We start from the raw sequence: 16,276 nt of genomic DNA, 5'->3' as shown, positions 1-16,276 counted from the left end.
AAGTTATGTTTTTGTCGGCATTGGTTTGTCTGTCTGTCTGTCTGTCTGTTTGTTTGTGTGCAAAATAACTCAAAAAGTTATGGACGGATTTGGATGAAAATTTCAAGAAATGTTGATACCGGCACAAGGAACAAATGATGACATTTTGGTGGTGATCGGGGGTGGGGTGGGGGGCAGTGATCTGCCTTGGCGGAGGTCTGCGCTCTACGAGTGCTTCTAGTTCTTCACATGCATTGGTCTTGGAGAACCCAGAATGGCATTACACTTAAATCTGAATTCATAGCAGAGAACCTGGATTCAGTGGGAACTGTGGTGGAAAAATGCACACTGAGGACAATCCAAGTCATCCTCCTCAGCACATTCTAAGAAACCAGAGAAGCAGCTGCGGTGGATGACTCACCTGTTGTAATAGAAAACTCATCCTGCTCCTGTCTGACTTTTTGGTACCTTGGTGTGATGACTGATCCACTGATGTTTACTGTACCTATTTAATTAAAAAAAAAAAAAAAAAAAAAAAAAAAAAAATATATATATATATATATATATATATATATATATATATATATATATATATATATATATATATATATATTCTTGAGCTAATGAAAAATGATGTTTCCTTTGGGAATAGATAAAGTTGATCTGCAGCAGCACTAAAATGTAGTTTTAATTTTATACCATATAGTTTCTAAAACATAAACATTAGCATTATTCTCATTTCTTTTCACTGTTTATTAGAATTAAATGTTATTGCTGAAAGAAAACTGTCAAGCCCACTTTTGAACATTGTTCCACTTCCTGTCCTGTTGTTGCTTTCATTTCATTAAGTATGTGTGGATTATGACATTGGATGCATTCAAAAATACATGTCCTTGAGATAGATAAATGCTATCAAAAATTCATGAGTAATTCTGTGATTCTGCTGTCTCTGTCTATCTGTGCAAACCAAACTGCCAGTAAAACAAAAGGACACAAATCATGTAAATAACTTTAATTTACTTATTACAAATCATGGTTTCAAAATCAACATGTAGTGGATAGTCTTTGACCATACAATATATGGAATATTGCATGGAAATTATAGAGTGAAAATTAATGAAATTGTTCTCACAATCTCAGCAAGACAAAAGCCTTGAACAAAATGAAGCAAACCCACTCACAAAACGTATCTGAGTCTATTACATTAACAGGCAAAAATCTCAGGCAATATTGTCATCAAAGTTCAGTAACTGTGATCACATGCTTTTTGAGATGTTTCTGTGAAACCTTTAAAAAGGTATACTGTACCTCATACCCCAAGCTCTGAGCAAAACAGTATATTAAACATACCAGCAAATGTATAGAAAAATACCATATACTATTAGATTTACACTGTTAATTTACACTGATATTACATGTATTAACATGTCATGTTTCAGAATTAGGCAATTACACATTACAGCTTTCTTTCTTATGACTGTTTTTCTCTCAGCACTTCTATGATACTTCAATTATAAGATCTATTTTTTATTCAAAATAATCATATTTGCAGATCATGAAGCTTGAAAAATAAAGCCTCAGACATATGTCCGAATTCCAGGTTGCAGAAAATATATCAAAATAAAAGACAAGTGAATGAGGTGACGCGATGGTGCAGTGGTTAGCACTATTGCCTCACAGCAAGAAGGCTTTGATTCCAGCGCTGACCACTGTGGGCTGTTCTGTGTGGAGTTGGCATGTTCTCCCTGTGTCGGTGTGGGTTCTCTCCAGGTACTCAAGCTTCCTCCCACCATCCAAAGACAAGCACCTTAATAGGTTATTGGTCAGTCTACATCACCCATAGGTGTAAATGTGTCATGGAATGATTCTTTGTCTGTATATGTCATCCTGTAATGAACGAGCGACACATTCAAGGTGAACCCTGCCTTCGCCCATAGGAGGGGCTCTGGCACACCCATGACCCTCATGAGGACTAAGTGGCACAGAAAATTGCTTTTATTATTGTAAAACTGTAATGATGTGACTGTATCATTGCCGTCTTGGCCAAGTCTTCCTTGTAAAAGAGATCCCCCATCTCAGTGGGACCAACTTGGTTAAATAAGGGTTAAATAAAAAAAAACAAACTGATGGATGGAAGATGAGAATGTAACATTAGTGTTTTGGCAAGTATTAAACTTTTGAGGACTACAAACGATGTTCATAAAACATATAGAAGCAATTTGCAAATTGAGAAGTGTCAGTAAAAAACAGCTGAATGTGTAAAGTATGTTGATTACCCTGTGGAATTACAGTGGAACCTCTAGGTTCCTCAGTGATAAACCCAGATGGACATCATTACATAATACAGTATGTACACATACATAGAAAGACACACGTGATAAAGCCAAAAAGGCAGACAGACAATAAAAAAACTGCCACAGAAGCAATTATGGGGGACATAATGTAAAAACTTAAAAAAGAAAGCAGCTTACAAATTTCATGACCCTCTCAAATCAAAGCTGTTTTGATTGTTTGATTATTATTCTGCCTCAACAGCTGTATAAAACAACACACTCAACACCTTCTTCCTGTGGCTGTTACCATCCAACATATAGAAAAGGGTATTTTTTTTAGTTTGTAGATGAAAAGATCATGATAAAAAGCATTTGTTGTGTGCGTGTGGAGATTTGCACATTTCCAGTGGTGTAAATATAAAATGCATGTATGTCAGCAGGATTCATTATAGTGAGAAATGAGATACATGTTTGTGCCCTTTTATCAATGAGTGTCATAAATATCAACATCTCTTCAGTTCCTTTGTTTCTGTGATGCTAAATACGTGTAGAGAAATAAACTATTGGAAACGTATCCATGGCAACAGCCCATTAGAGTTCTTTGTAGTTTTCCGTTCAGATGTAATCATTTCATCGAGTTAAGCAACAAATGGCCATCGACCACTCAAAAGATCTCTCAAGAGTGACAAGGATTTGTGGTTGCAATGAGCGAAAGTGCAAAAAAAGTCTTAAAAAATCTAGTCATGGCATCCAGTGTTCTGACAGATTTCAGGTTTAGAATAAAATCTGTTGTCGGCACTGTTGTCCATCATCAGGAGATAAGTGCCAAAGAGGACAGACACAACATGAAGAGTGATGTAGAGAGCAATATAGAAGAAGCTCCTCCACAGTCGTCGGCATTCTCCTACAGGAACAAAACACAATGTAATTTCACTTTTATGTACCATTTACACCAACAAGTCATGATCAGGCTAAAGATAATGGCAAATACACTCACCGGCCACTTTATTAGGTACACCTTTTCATCTGCTTATAAACTCAAATATCTAATAGGGCAATCTTATGGCAGAAACTCCTGTATTTAGGCTGTCAAGATGATCCACTGAAGTTTACACTGAGCATCAGAATGTAGAAATAAGGCCCTTTAAATGTGACATGGTTGTTAGTGACAGACAGCTTGATCTAAATATTTCACAAACTGCTGACCTACTGGGATTTTCACACTCAACAGTCTCAAGGGTTTACAGTTTAATGGTCAGAAACAGAGAAAATGATTTTACAACGATTTCACCAGATCTCAAATCAATGGAGCATGTTTTGGATGTGGTGAGACTGGAGATTCGCATCATGGATGTACAAATCCGCAGCAAATTTGTGATGCTGCCAAGTCAATATGGACCAAAACCTCTGAGAAATCATAACAACACCATGATGAATCTATGCCATGAAGAATTAAGGCAAAAGAGGTCCAACCCAGAACTTGTAAGGTGTACCAAATTAAGTAGCCATTGAGTGTACAAGAACTACTGCTAATGACACCAGCACACTCCCACCACTTAAACAGTAATTAAACCCCAGAACAAGAGCAGTAAGAGTGAAGAAGGATGCTGGAATAGCATCAGGAAGCTGACCTGTTGGTGATAAGCATGGCAGGACTCCGGACGCCGCCGAATCTTCTGTGACCTCATCCTGTCACACTTCACTGAGGCGTTATGTGCACTGGAGTTAAGAAGCATCAGGGATCAACAGCCTCTCTTACATCCTCAGGTATTTATAACAGTGTTTTGCACTGCAGAGTACTGTACTAAAGTCTACTTCCCCTTTGGCTTCGTTGTTTTTGCAGGGTTGTAAATAGTACACATATTATTTACCTATGTCTATATTAAGTAACAAGAAAACATAGAAAAATGTGCACTATATACATCCAAAAAAATCTGAACTAAATGACTTCTACACACTGCAAAAGTCAGAATTTAGAGTGACCTCTATTCCCATAACAAAAGTCACCCAAACAAGAACAAATGTTTGACATGTTGAATTAAACCTGGTGTAAAACACCAGAAGATTAGAGCAGCAAATGTTATATTGTCTGCATAAAACAGCTAAAAACATGTTAATGCTAAGGGAGGTCACGCTAAAGTCTTGACACTGCAGAAATATTTTTAGATTTTTAAAAAATAATTTTTATAACACATTTCCTGTATATTCTGGTTGAATGTTGATTCAGAGACAGAAATGCATATGTGTGGTCATTATAACTTGGTAAAATCCTAATGGTGGCCTTTACCTTTTGCTCAGTCTGGTATCAGTATGTATACTTTTCAAGCTGGATTACTGTTTGAGTGCAAAAAGCTCCAAAAGCAGTAATTTCACTTGCGGGTGCACTTTGTTTGCTATTTGTGCATAATTATTATACTTTTTACTAGGATACCAGTACAAGAAATGAATGTGTTTATCCACAGACTTGTCCCCATCAAAGTAAACACACTGTGATGTATACTTTAGCTTCACCATTAAGATAAGATGCTCTTGTTATATGGACTCAAACACTGCATGAACAACATGAGTTTCCTGTCCTTGTATGACAAAGGATATATTTGACTTCTTTGGGCTCCATAGTGATGGGTGAGTATTGTCTGGAGCAGTCACAGTCGGCCTGCACCACCAACATCAGCAGGTTGCTGTCTGGTATCTGCTGCACAACAAACATCCTGACACATACAATTGAACACAGACACATAAAAAGTGTGTAAATAAAACATGCATAGAAACAAATTATATACAAAGAAACTCATAATATAAGACACTAATGGTTTGACCACTAGGTGTCACTGAGAGTCATGGACACCATATAGTGTGAGGGTCTAAATTTATATTTGACCACCATAATAATTCAAATACATACAATTACAAAACAAGCATCATAAGTATCGTATGAGTGTTCCGTTTTCATGTAGTAGTGTGATAGCGGTTGTAGTGTGTTATACCTCTTTCATCCTCATGAGGGTGTTCACACTCAACCTGTGATCAGAGATCTGCTGAGAATATATAAACTATATCCCTTCCTTTCTTTCTCTCTCTATCTCTTTCTCACACTGCTGTTTTGTCCTCCGCCTGCTTTTGCCTCCCACTGTTATTTCCATCTCTGTTTCTATCACCCACTCTGGTTTTCATTTACCTCCGTTAATACTTCCTCTCAGTTTCCCAGTCTCCATATGCCTCTCACCCTGCGTAGCTTGATCTAATTCTGTCCCTTTCTACTTATTTTCCGTTTCCTGATACTCTTGAATAAACATGGCCTTCTCTCAGTATGCAGAGCAGAGCAAAGCCGTAGAAAATGGATTCTGGAAGGACAATTTAATAGGACTGGTCTATGGCTTATAGAGGACCGTGCTGAAGATTTGTGTGTGTGTGTGTGTGTGTGTGTGTGTGTGTGTGTGTGCGTGTAAGTGTGAATGAGGGTGTGTGTGAAGTGCTTACTTCTGGCAGCGTCCACACTTAATAATGCTGTTGGTTTCTTTGACTGACGGCTCGTAAACGAAGCTTGGGTACTCTGTGTCACATGGCTGCAGGATGTCCCCTTTTTTCTTATGAACTGAAGCTAATATAGAGATAAATTAGAATCTTGTCATGACACTCACTGACAAGCTGAAAGTCAGAGAAAGGAGACTCGGGTCTCTGTTTCATACATTTCTTGTGAGTCTCTTATGATCACACTGTAGTTTGCTGTACACTTCAAAAATATGTACAGGAAAAATGGTCATTTCAATACTAGATAGACAATTACTAATACAAAAAAAGAAGGAAAAAGAAGCAGTTATTGATGTATGTCTTTTTACATCTCCTTCCTTGTCTCAGTATTTCCATAGACAATTCTTGTTTAAAGAACTCGTTTCTGCTCACAAACACTACAGTTCATTTATTCTGAAGTGTACTACAAACACTACAATAAACATTAAACAAAAGCAAAATCATAATATTGTTAATCCTCTTCAAAACACATACTCACACACACTGAAAGATGGCTTGGCTGAATGAAGCGATGGTGTTGAAATGGAGTACGAGGAAGAATGGATGATGGAAGTGGAGTAATGGTGGTAAATTCATGAGTGATGGAAAGACAGTGGAAAACAATGGAAAATGAAAAGTGAAATGTCTAGAGGAGCTTCAGACAGGTGTGTTACTGCTAATGTACACTGTATACATGCAACGCACAGGCAAAGAGTTCATCCTTACAGTGATGTTTTCCCCTTTTATTGTTTTCAGAAATGGAATCATTTTCCACATTATACTGTGGAAAAAAATTAGTAAAGGATAGTAGTAAAAATTTAAACTATATAATGTAAAATAAATGACTGCATAAACATTGTCCCTCTTCGAGTCAGTATTTACTAGAGGCACCTTTGGCTGTATTCACATCACTGAGTCCATGTGAATAAGTCTCAGTCAGACTTGCATATTTGGACACTACAATTATTCTGCATTCTTTGCAAAACTGCTCAGCCTCTGTCACATTACAGTGGGATTGGGTGTGAACAGCCTTTGTCAAGTCCAACCACAAATTCCCTGCTGGATTCAGGTCTGAGCTCCAGAACATTCTCTTCGCTGTCTCTACACCATTTCTGTTGTTGTCTTGCTTCAAAATAAATCTTCTCCCAAGTCGGAGCTCTCTTGGAGACTGAATCAGATTGTCCTCCAGGATTTCCCCACATTTTTCTGTATTGATTTTATCCTCTATGTTGACAGTCCTTCCAGGACCTGCTGCTGAGAAGCATCCTCACAGCTTGATGCTGCCAACACCATGTTTCACAGTTTGTGGTGATGTGCAGTCTTTGGTGTCTGCCAAACATAGTGTCTAGTCTGATTGCCAGAAAGCTCCATTTTGGTCTCATCAGACCAAAGAACCTCCTTCCAGTTGACCTTGGTGTCTCCCACATGCCTTTGGGTGAACTCTGGATGAGATTTCTTCAGTAATGGCTTCCTGTTTGCCACACTGCTATAAAGCTCTGACCAGTGAAGAGCCAGTATGCACTCTCTCCCATCTCAGCTGTTGAATCTCTTGGCTCCTTCAGTGTAGTCATAGGTGTCATGGTGATGGCCTCTCTCACTAGTCTCTTTCTTCATGGTCAGGATGTCCTTCTGTAGGCAGATTTATACATGTGCCATATTCCTTCCATTTCTAAATGATGGATTTAACTGAAGGTGTTCAGTCACTCTTCTGTCCATACTTTTCAATAACCATTTTTTTAGCAGTGCTTGGGGTGTTCTTTAGTTTTCATAGTGTAGTTTTAACCAGGAATAATCATTTACATCATCATTTACCATTTACATTAACCATTTACTTTACCACATTATACTCCAATCACTCTAGACACATACACAATATTTAGGTAATCATGTGTATTATATTATATATTTTTGATGAATTTATTTTACTTTTTAGAAATGTGTTTCCACTTTAACATAAAAGGACATTGTTTTTTGTAAATTCTTGTCAAAAAAGCCTAATTCAATTGACCACAATTCCATAAAAACAATAAAAGGGGAAAACATCAAAAGAGGTGAGTACTTTTTATAAGCACTATAACTGAACACATCAGGTTAGTGTGAGCTCACCGTCAGCAAAATGTTCAGTGTGCCAGAGGCCACAGATATTAAACTCCAGGAGAAACCTGATGAGGGAGTGAGGTGAGGAGAGTGGACAGAGAGAAGGAGTCAATTAGGCAACCATCATTATACACTAAAGCAGATTGCAAACAGATTGCGTGCTGCTTTCAAAAACTGGGCCAGGTCCCAAAGTTGTGTCCAGGGAATATTAAAATGGGTACACGAGTTATTCAGCAGTAATTGGGAGCTTTAGTTGTGTTTTTTCTTAAGTGCATCTTCTATTTTTTTTATGAAGGCACTGGCCATCTCATGTTGATTTATCCACATTCATTTACTGCATTTATGTTGTCTTAACCAAAGTTACTGTAATTTTCTCATCATCAATCTGGGGCTTGTACTTGTTTTTTGATAACATTAGTAACTACTATTTCTGACATACTTATTATGATGCTAATGGTAGAGCAGTAAAAACACATTAGAAACATATGAGTTATGGATAATAGTGATGCATAGTCACAAATGCTAACAAAATTCTCCATTATTAGGGAGTGGAACAAAAACTGCAACAGTCACTTCTGGTTTCCAATGGCAACACTTACAGTAGGAAGTTGGAAAGGAACCACTTGAGGGTGGAAGCCAAACCGTAGAATGGCTAAAAAGGCAAACAGATAGATTAGATACACAGACGGATGGATGGACGGACAGACGGACAGACAGACAGACAGACAGACAGATAGATAGCTAGATAGATAGATAGATAGATAGATAGATAGATAGATAGATAGATAGATAGATAGATACATAGATACATACATACATACATACATACATACATACATACATACATACATAGGGTTTGCTGTACATACACTGAAAAGTGGTCGGGCACTGCTGACAGAGTGTGAGTTCATCTTACACATGGCCTGGTAGTCGAACAAGGACACCCTAAGGAAACACACAGAAAAGCACAAAAGCTTGTGGTGTTTTTTTCTTGTGGCTGTAATCCACTGACTTTTATCGATATGTGCACTCCCTCCAGACTATACACATAAATATGCTGAATATAAGCCTCATACCCCAATCCATAACTTCAAATATATATTTGCAATGGTTATCCTTGCTGTATTCCTCTTCTACATACTGTTGGAAATGTGTTTGGTTCTTTGCAGGTAAATAGAGAATTGCAAATGCACATTCTCATATAGTATGCTAACATACACACAAACACTCAAGTTCATGCATGCACAAAACCAGTTATATAATATCCTGTATCAAATGAAGCATGATGAAATCTTTTAACTGTTTAAAAATAGCACATCACTCATGAGGTTTTAAACATAAAAGTGGTAAATTCAGAGCAGCCAAAGAGGCTCAAAGGAAAGCTAGGGGGAAAACAAGGAAAGTCAGAGTTATCTACCCTCAGCACGTAGAGAGTACAACACAGCGCAGAGCCCATACAGCCAGATAGCAATACTAACAAAGCTTCTGAGCCGTTCTTAATGATAGCGAAGAATGCCCTCCAGCACATGCGTTTTCATAAGCATACTAATGCATGCACATGGCAAACCAAAATAAAAAAGGAGAGTATTTGGATGCAATGATAAGCAATTACCACGTTTTTTAGTGATGCATCCATGAAAAATATCATGCAATCCCATTCACAGACCAGATTTAAATGGATAGTGTTCTGAATAAATGATTTCAAGTTATATTGCAATGTTGAATAAGCTTGAGCTCTTGCAATGTCTGTCAGTTCTTAGATACAGACACATATCGGGCTTGTTGATTAGTAAATGATGCAGTAAATGAAGCCAGGATTTACCTTTTGAACATGCCCATCCTGATCAGTGTGGTCATCACTGATCCATCAATCTCACCAAAAAACCTTCCTGCCTGTTAATGGAGGGAAAGAACAATTAAATGGTTGAACATATGGTATGGGTTTTGATATGGGTACTATTGTTATGAAATGGACAGAGTTTATTTTTGTTTTTGATATGTGTATTACTGCTACGAAAGGAACATAGTTTATTTTGATGTGAAATGCTGTTGTGAAATGGACAGAGTCTATCCTTGATATGTATAGCATTTTTGTGTTTTGTACTTAGTCAGAATTTAGTCTGTTATGTATAGGATTTGTTGAGTTACTTATGGGTTTTGACATGGGAATTTAGGGTAGGTAGAAGGATGGGGTAAGGGGGCGGAAAATTATAAGTTAAACTTCACCCCGTTCCTTTTCGAATGCTTTCCTTTTGTTTTCTATAAATATTTTTGTTGTTTGGTTTTAATCTTATTTTTGAAATAAATAAGCAAATAAAATTCACGTTGTCGTAAAATAACACTAAGTGATATTCATTTTGTTTATCTTTCTTCATTAATTTCCTCTCTTCTGTCCTCTTTCATCATAAAACCAGTTTTATGATAGTTTTCATCATAAAACTATTGAACTCCACTTAGCTGCTGAGCACGTCTGCTTCTGTATATTTTATTAGTATTAGTAGTATTTTAGCAGCATAATTTGCAATAATGTTTCCCCTCTCTATGCACTTGGTAAAGATACACCATTACAAATAATCTTAAACATATTCTTACTTTTTAATACACTCTTAAACTTTTAAAACAACTAGAGGTTGAATATGAGTCTGTGCTTTCAGGAGGTTTTTCTATGGATTTTTGTTGTATAAAAATGGGTTATGACTGGTCTATTTCGATGCACATTTGCCTCCAAGGAAAATACACCTAATAATACAATGCATTTAAAGATCTGATTTACATTCATGCTCCAGACCCCTACGGTGATGTGTAACTGAATAAATATAGACAAAAATACCACTGGTCACGGTAAATGATCACAGCTACAGTGTCGCTGTGTATATTTTGTTGTGTTGCATAATTATTGTCCTTTGCGCTTATGTATTTGTTATGACTGATGAGTACATTTTGCTTCAGCATCATCAACAGATAAGTTGTGGTTTTGGACACAGTGACAAACAAAAACTGATTGCTGAGAGGATGTAGTGGTTACAAATAAAGGTATACAGACTGTCCAAAATCAAATCTAAAACTGGGCGTGCATTCATGTGTCTGTGTCTGTGTTTGTGTGGAAGTAAACTTGCATCATTGCGTCGTTTAGAAATGAGGACAAAGCCATTATTGTCAATCACATAGCACTCAATATCCTGCAGTGAAAGAAAGAGACAGGGAGAAACACATGATTTGGCTAAGAAGAGACTTCCTGAAATATACAACACAAAATTAACAATGAACAACATAACTGTTACAGATCATTTCAAATAAAACCTACAGAAGTCAATTTACTTACATGGCTACAATGCTGAATATACAACATTTACCATTTTGAAGCAAAGTCAAAGATTCATGCAAGCCTTGCAGTGCATACTGTATAGTTTATCAGACAAACACCATCATACACTCACATAGCTGTCACAGCGTAAAGGACAAATCCCCTCGACATCTGAGCACTGAAACACACAGACAGACACAAAGAGGCAACAATTTTCAGTGACAGATAAAGGTGAAGGGGTATTATGTGTGTGTGTCTCTGGATACATGTTTGTGTATGTAAGGAAACAATCTGTCTCTACTGAGGTGTTATGTTGGTGTGTTTGTGTCAATATCAACGGGTGCACGTGTACTTGTTCTTGTGAGAAAATATGCCCGTGTTAATAAGAAGGTGTCCGTTTGTGTGCAGTATGTCATGTCTACCCATCATGTGCTTGTGAACGTCTTATTTGCAGGTTTGTGCTCGCTTAATTGCACGTCTATGACTGTGTATGTGTGTACTGTATAATCTGTTTAGCTGGAGTGTGAAGCTGACTTCACAAGGCTCAGCAGGTGTTGAAGCTGTTAAATTTGGTTCAGGACAAAAAGTAGAGTGATGTTTAGCAAAAAAGAGAAGAGGAGAGAAATTATGCATACTTACATCTGTGTCATTTGGCTGCAAAGATAAGAAGGAACAAAGACAGAGCATGAAAATAAGATACAAATAAGTTCAGTTAATGATGTACAAGACTGTCTAGATCGTCTACGTCCTGACTTTGCATGAAAACCCATTTGTTTAAAATTCTAGTTTACCCAGATTTTTGCACAAATCTTTCACATCAATGAATATTTTTAAAAAAGGCATGGGGAGAAAAAAGCTGCAGGATTTGTTTGCTATAAATCCGAACCTGCACTTCCATTCCTTTAATAGTTCAATCCCTCTGTCCACAGGCTGATCACGTGTCAAAATGTCAATAGCTTTCTTCATGACTTTACAGTCACATCTTATGTCAACACTATGTGTGGAGTGGACTCTATGGACAATATATCTTTGAAATCATGGTCAGGCTATTTAGAGCGTGTCGAAGTGTGAATGAGACAATCTATCATCCTTTTCGATCCTATTACAGCAAAGTGTCAGTCTTTCTCTTTGCTTCCCATCACTAGCCTCTGAAATATACGGCAATCCATTCGAGCTGACAGAAATGATGATCTTCCCCCATATGATGCCGGAAAACAGCTCAGTCTGACGAGGGGTTGAATTTGTGGAAGACTAATTTCTGTTTCCTATTATTAGCGTGTAACAAGTTTAAAGCTCAAACCAATGAACAGAGGTAGAAATATTGCTCTGGGGAAATGGTGAATTAAAAATAAAACTGTAAATTTATTCTTTACAGCACACTGTCTTGGACCTCTTTATGTTACTTATTTACGGCATAAAAACGTAATATCCTGTGTACCGCCTGTCAGTAACAATTCTGTAGCTATGGGAAGAATTATTAGGCTTACCAGCATTTTTTTCCCTGTGGATATTCAACATATCAACCCTTAAATACAGATAATTTTCTTTGGAATTCATCAAAGTGGTTAAAGACTTCATAATACGGATGGTCTAGTCTGATAATAGTAAACATTCAATACATTATAGTTCCATAAAATATAACACTTATAAAAAAAACACAATTAGGAACATAGGAATATTTCTAAATTTCACAATAGACCCAAAAAATTCTACAATGCCATTATCATGCCCATTAGGTAGACAAAAGGTTGATTAAAAAAAAAAAGGCAATTTGAAGCTCATCCAAAGGAAGAGAAATATGTGATGAAGTGAAGATGGACAATTCGGGGCTTGATGAGGAGAACTCACTGCTTAGAAACTGAGAGTCAGTGAAATAAGTGCTCATTAAAACCAGCAGAAAACTCATTTCAACACCATGTAACAGTGGGTTTGAAATTATTCTTTCCCTAAAACATCACGAACCAAGTTTCTAAATTTGAGCAGCTTCTCACCGTGGTAAGAGGCTGTTCCTCTAGATCCTGTGCTGGTAAATGTGTCTCATCTGTGGAGCTCCAAGAGGAGTTAGTGTGTTGCTGAGAATATCAATTATCACTCCTTATCGTCCCCTAAACCTCTGTTGAACCTCAGTTTCTCATCTCCCCTGATTGCCTGCTCACACAGATCTCACAAACACAATGAATTTCAGGATCAAGCACATTTTTCACGTCTTTAATTCAAGACAGTGTTTGCAGGGGCGACCTGACAATCGAGCGGTTAGCGGTTAAATCTTTGGTTCGCGATTGTATTCTCATCTGGCTGAACCACATTTGTCCATGTCATTTTTGGTATTCTCTGTCTTATGTATTGTGATGGCAAAATTATATTACTTGAGTAACTGTCAAAACCATATCACTCACGCAATTCCTATCTGACCCAAAATGGCAAAAAAAAATTGTTTCCGTGATTGTGGAATACTAATGACTAAAGACTGCATAAATGATGCAGATTTTCATTTGATACACAGCATAAATGTCTTAGGGGAAAAACCAGTGCAACTAAAAGTGTGTGCAAGTATATATTGTTAATAAACATGGAATTATGCAGAAAGGAAGTAGAAACAGATGAGTGTTGGTCATGAGATGAAGACAATGCCCCAATAAATCTATCATCTTTTGGGTCCCATTACAACCACCTCAAAGCCTCTCACTGCATCCATCAGACAAAAGGATCGTGAGAGACATATGGGGCCTCATACCCAAGAAGTCACACTGTGTATTTTAATGTGATGTTTAACCACTGATTTAGGTGGGAATAAAACCTGTCAGTGGAGCAGAGCTATGAGATTCACACATAGCCATTTTCTTCCAACATCCGTTTCTCTTTCACTGCCTCTCACTTTTTTTTGCACAACATTTTCAACATCATTGACGAGAGCAGACAGACAGCAGACTTACGTGATGCTGGAACATTTTCCTATTAACATTCTGACTGTTTCCCATTAGATGGCAGCTCATGCCTTATTCCTCACCTTGGTAATTCATAATTCATCTGCTAATAACACTGTATTTTAAGGTAGCCAGCCTTAGCCATGAGGCTTCCCTTACATTTGTAACTCTTCTACTGAGATTTAAGATCATTTCTCTCACACAGATCAGGATGTAGTAATGACTGCACCTCTTAATCACAACTGAAATTTGTCCAATCAACAGGACAAATCCTATCAAAAACTTAATGTTTAGTAGTAATTTCTCTTGGATTTCTTCCTGGCATTTATCATTACCAGTGCAAAAACATTAAGTCCAGTGCTTGTAACACATTTTCTAGATGAGAAGAGATTTGTAAAGATTTAAGTGGAATTTAAAATTAAGATGATTATATAATTTAATGTGTTAACACTTACACTATAACCATATTGTGTCTGACACCACAGTGCTGATGCCGTGTGTGTGGTTTTATGTAGGTAGTTAATGCTGACACGTGACTATTATTGGATTTCTTTCTGATCATATGTTTCATTCAACATTTACAGTAACGCACCTTATCTTCATCCCAGAGGAAATGAATACTTAAAATAGAAACGGTAACTATTTCATGCACACGCGCAAATCTATGCGTGTGCATATATATGTGCAGAGACGCACACAAATCCAATGACATAAGGAAGGGTAACAGTGAGAACATGACAAGAAGATAAGGTGATTATGTAATCTATCTGTGGAGAAGAGGGAGTTGGGAAGGAGGGAGAGAATGCAGGAAATGAGAAAAGGATGCAGGAAGGGAAGGAGGGAGGAAACGAGAGTACTGAGAATGAGAAGGGAAGAGAAAAACATGAGGCAGAAGCAGAGTCAAAAACACATACAGAGTAAATGAGATGAGAATGACGTACTATACACTAAACATAAATATAACAGATAACAAGGCTACAGAAAAATTATGCTAATGACTTTCTAGTTGACGAACATGGAAGTAATAACACATTTGCACAGATGGCCGTGCATATGGTCCTTGTCAACATGACACATAAACATCAACAGACACATTAACATATACAGAATGCACACTCTCATTACTTCACACCTCCACAAACACACCGACACATGTGGGAGCTGCCAAGCCTCGATGTGATAACTATCCATCATTTAATGGCTAACCAGCAGCCTTAATGCTCTTTTAACTGCTGTCATTTACCGCCATGAGGGCAGAAGAGTGGAGCTGCCATATTATACCATATCAAACCTCTGTTAAAGTAAATGTGTAAATGCAAAATTAAAACGGGTTTCACTCGAGTAAAATGCTTTCTTGAAGATGTGGAGAATCTGGAGGACAATTCTTCACCTGAACTACTATTGATTAAATTCTGTAAGCAGAACTTAAAATTCCCACTGAAAATGTTTCTAATATTGACATTCAGTCTTTCAGAGGAATGTTGGAGACAGGGTAAGTAGTACTTTAATGGTGGGGGCAGCAGTACGGAAAACAATACATTAAGCTTTAAATTACACAAAGTGTAAATGGTATAATTGCAAACTAATGGAGCAGAAAAGAGAGCTATAATCATCCTTGACTTCTTGTCATGCAATAATAAATAGTGTGAGAATGGTCTGGTGGTTTAAAGAGATAATACCAAATACAGGACTGGTTATATTTCTACAATAATGATAATTATTATAAACTCATTCACCATTGGTCCTACAATTATCCTGTTTGATTCAGTGAAAATTAAAAATAAATCCCAGAAAACAGAAGAAAGCTGACTTGGAATTAAGTCAAGTAATCATGCAGTATTTACAGGATATTATTCCAATGCCAGATGAACATCCTGAAATGTCAGTGAAAGGGGAAAAAAGGTCTGAACCTAACTAAAGTTCTCTTATTTTTCCGTGAGGTCTGCATGATGCATCATTTTGTCAGCTCAATACAACTTTCAATACTAAAGATCTAGGGCCGAATCTACTAAGATCCCAATTTGCATGTAGTAATTTGCTTGTGCGATCTAGAATTTTGCGTGTGGGGTGTGACCACGGTTTGTGGGTGATTTACCAAGATTGCTTGCGCAAATTACAACAGGTGCAAAGGCTTGGAGACCGTCCTATTTAAATGAGGGTTTTGTGTGCACTACTGGAGAAAATACACT

General features: G+C 37.3%; 1 protein-coding gene across 7 annotated transcripts in view; it reads right to left on the bottom strand.

Moving 5' to 3' along the window:
* Nucleotides 1-976: 976 nt before the first annotated feature.
* cacna2d4a (calcium channel, voltage-dependent, alpha 2/delta subunit 4a) overlaps nt 977-16,276 on the bottom strand; it is a 95,561-nt gene continuing 80,261 nt past the window's right edge. For 5 of the 7 annotated variants that reach the window (XM_030149072.1, XM_030149070.1, XM_030149065.1 and 2 more), the window contains 12 exons: nt 11,803-11,817; nt 11,297-11,341; nt 10,976-11,038; nt 9,682-9,752; nt 8,729-8,804; nt 8,459-8,511; nt 7,869-7,924; nt 6,262-6,282; nt 5,733-5,853; nt 4,848-4,963; nt 3,884-3,966; nt 977-3,156 (listed from right to left, as the gene is read on the bottom strand). In XM_030149072.1, coding sequence (XP_030004932.1) covers nt 3,064-3,156; nt 3,884-3,966; nt 4,848-4,963; nt 5,733-5,853; nt 6,262-6,282; nt 7,869-7,924; nt 8,459-8,511; nt 8,729-8,804; nt 9,682-9,752; nt 10,976-11,038; nt 11,297-11,341; nt 11,803-11,817 — 813 coding nt within the window. In that variant the 3' untranslated portion in view covers nt 977-3,063. The remainder of the gene's footprint in view (nt 3,157-3,883; nt 3,967-4,847; nt 4,964-5,732; nt 5,854-6,261; nt 6,283-7,868; nt 7,925-8,458; nt 8,512-8,728; nt 8,805-9,681; nt 9,753-10,975; nt 11,039-11,296; nt 11,342-11,802; nt 11,818-16,276) is intronic. The other 2 variants (XM_030149068.1, XM_030149069.1) reach the window with 1 other exon arrangement.

Source organism: Sphaeramia orbicularis, chromosome 12, assembly GCF_902148855.1.
Source record: "Sphaeramia orbicularis chromosome 12, fSphaOr1.1, whole genome shotgun sequence".
Classification (NCBI taxonomy): domain Eukaryota; kingdom Metazoa; phylum Chordata; class Actinopteri; order Kurtiformes; family Apogonidae; genus Sphaeramia; species Sphaeramia orbicularis.
This window is presented reverse-complemented; position numbering and strand designations above follow the sequence as displayed.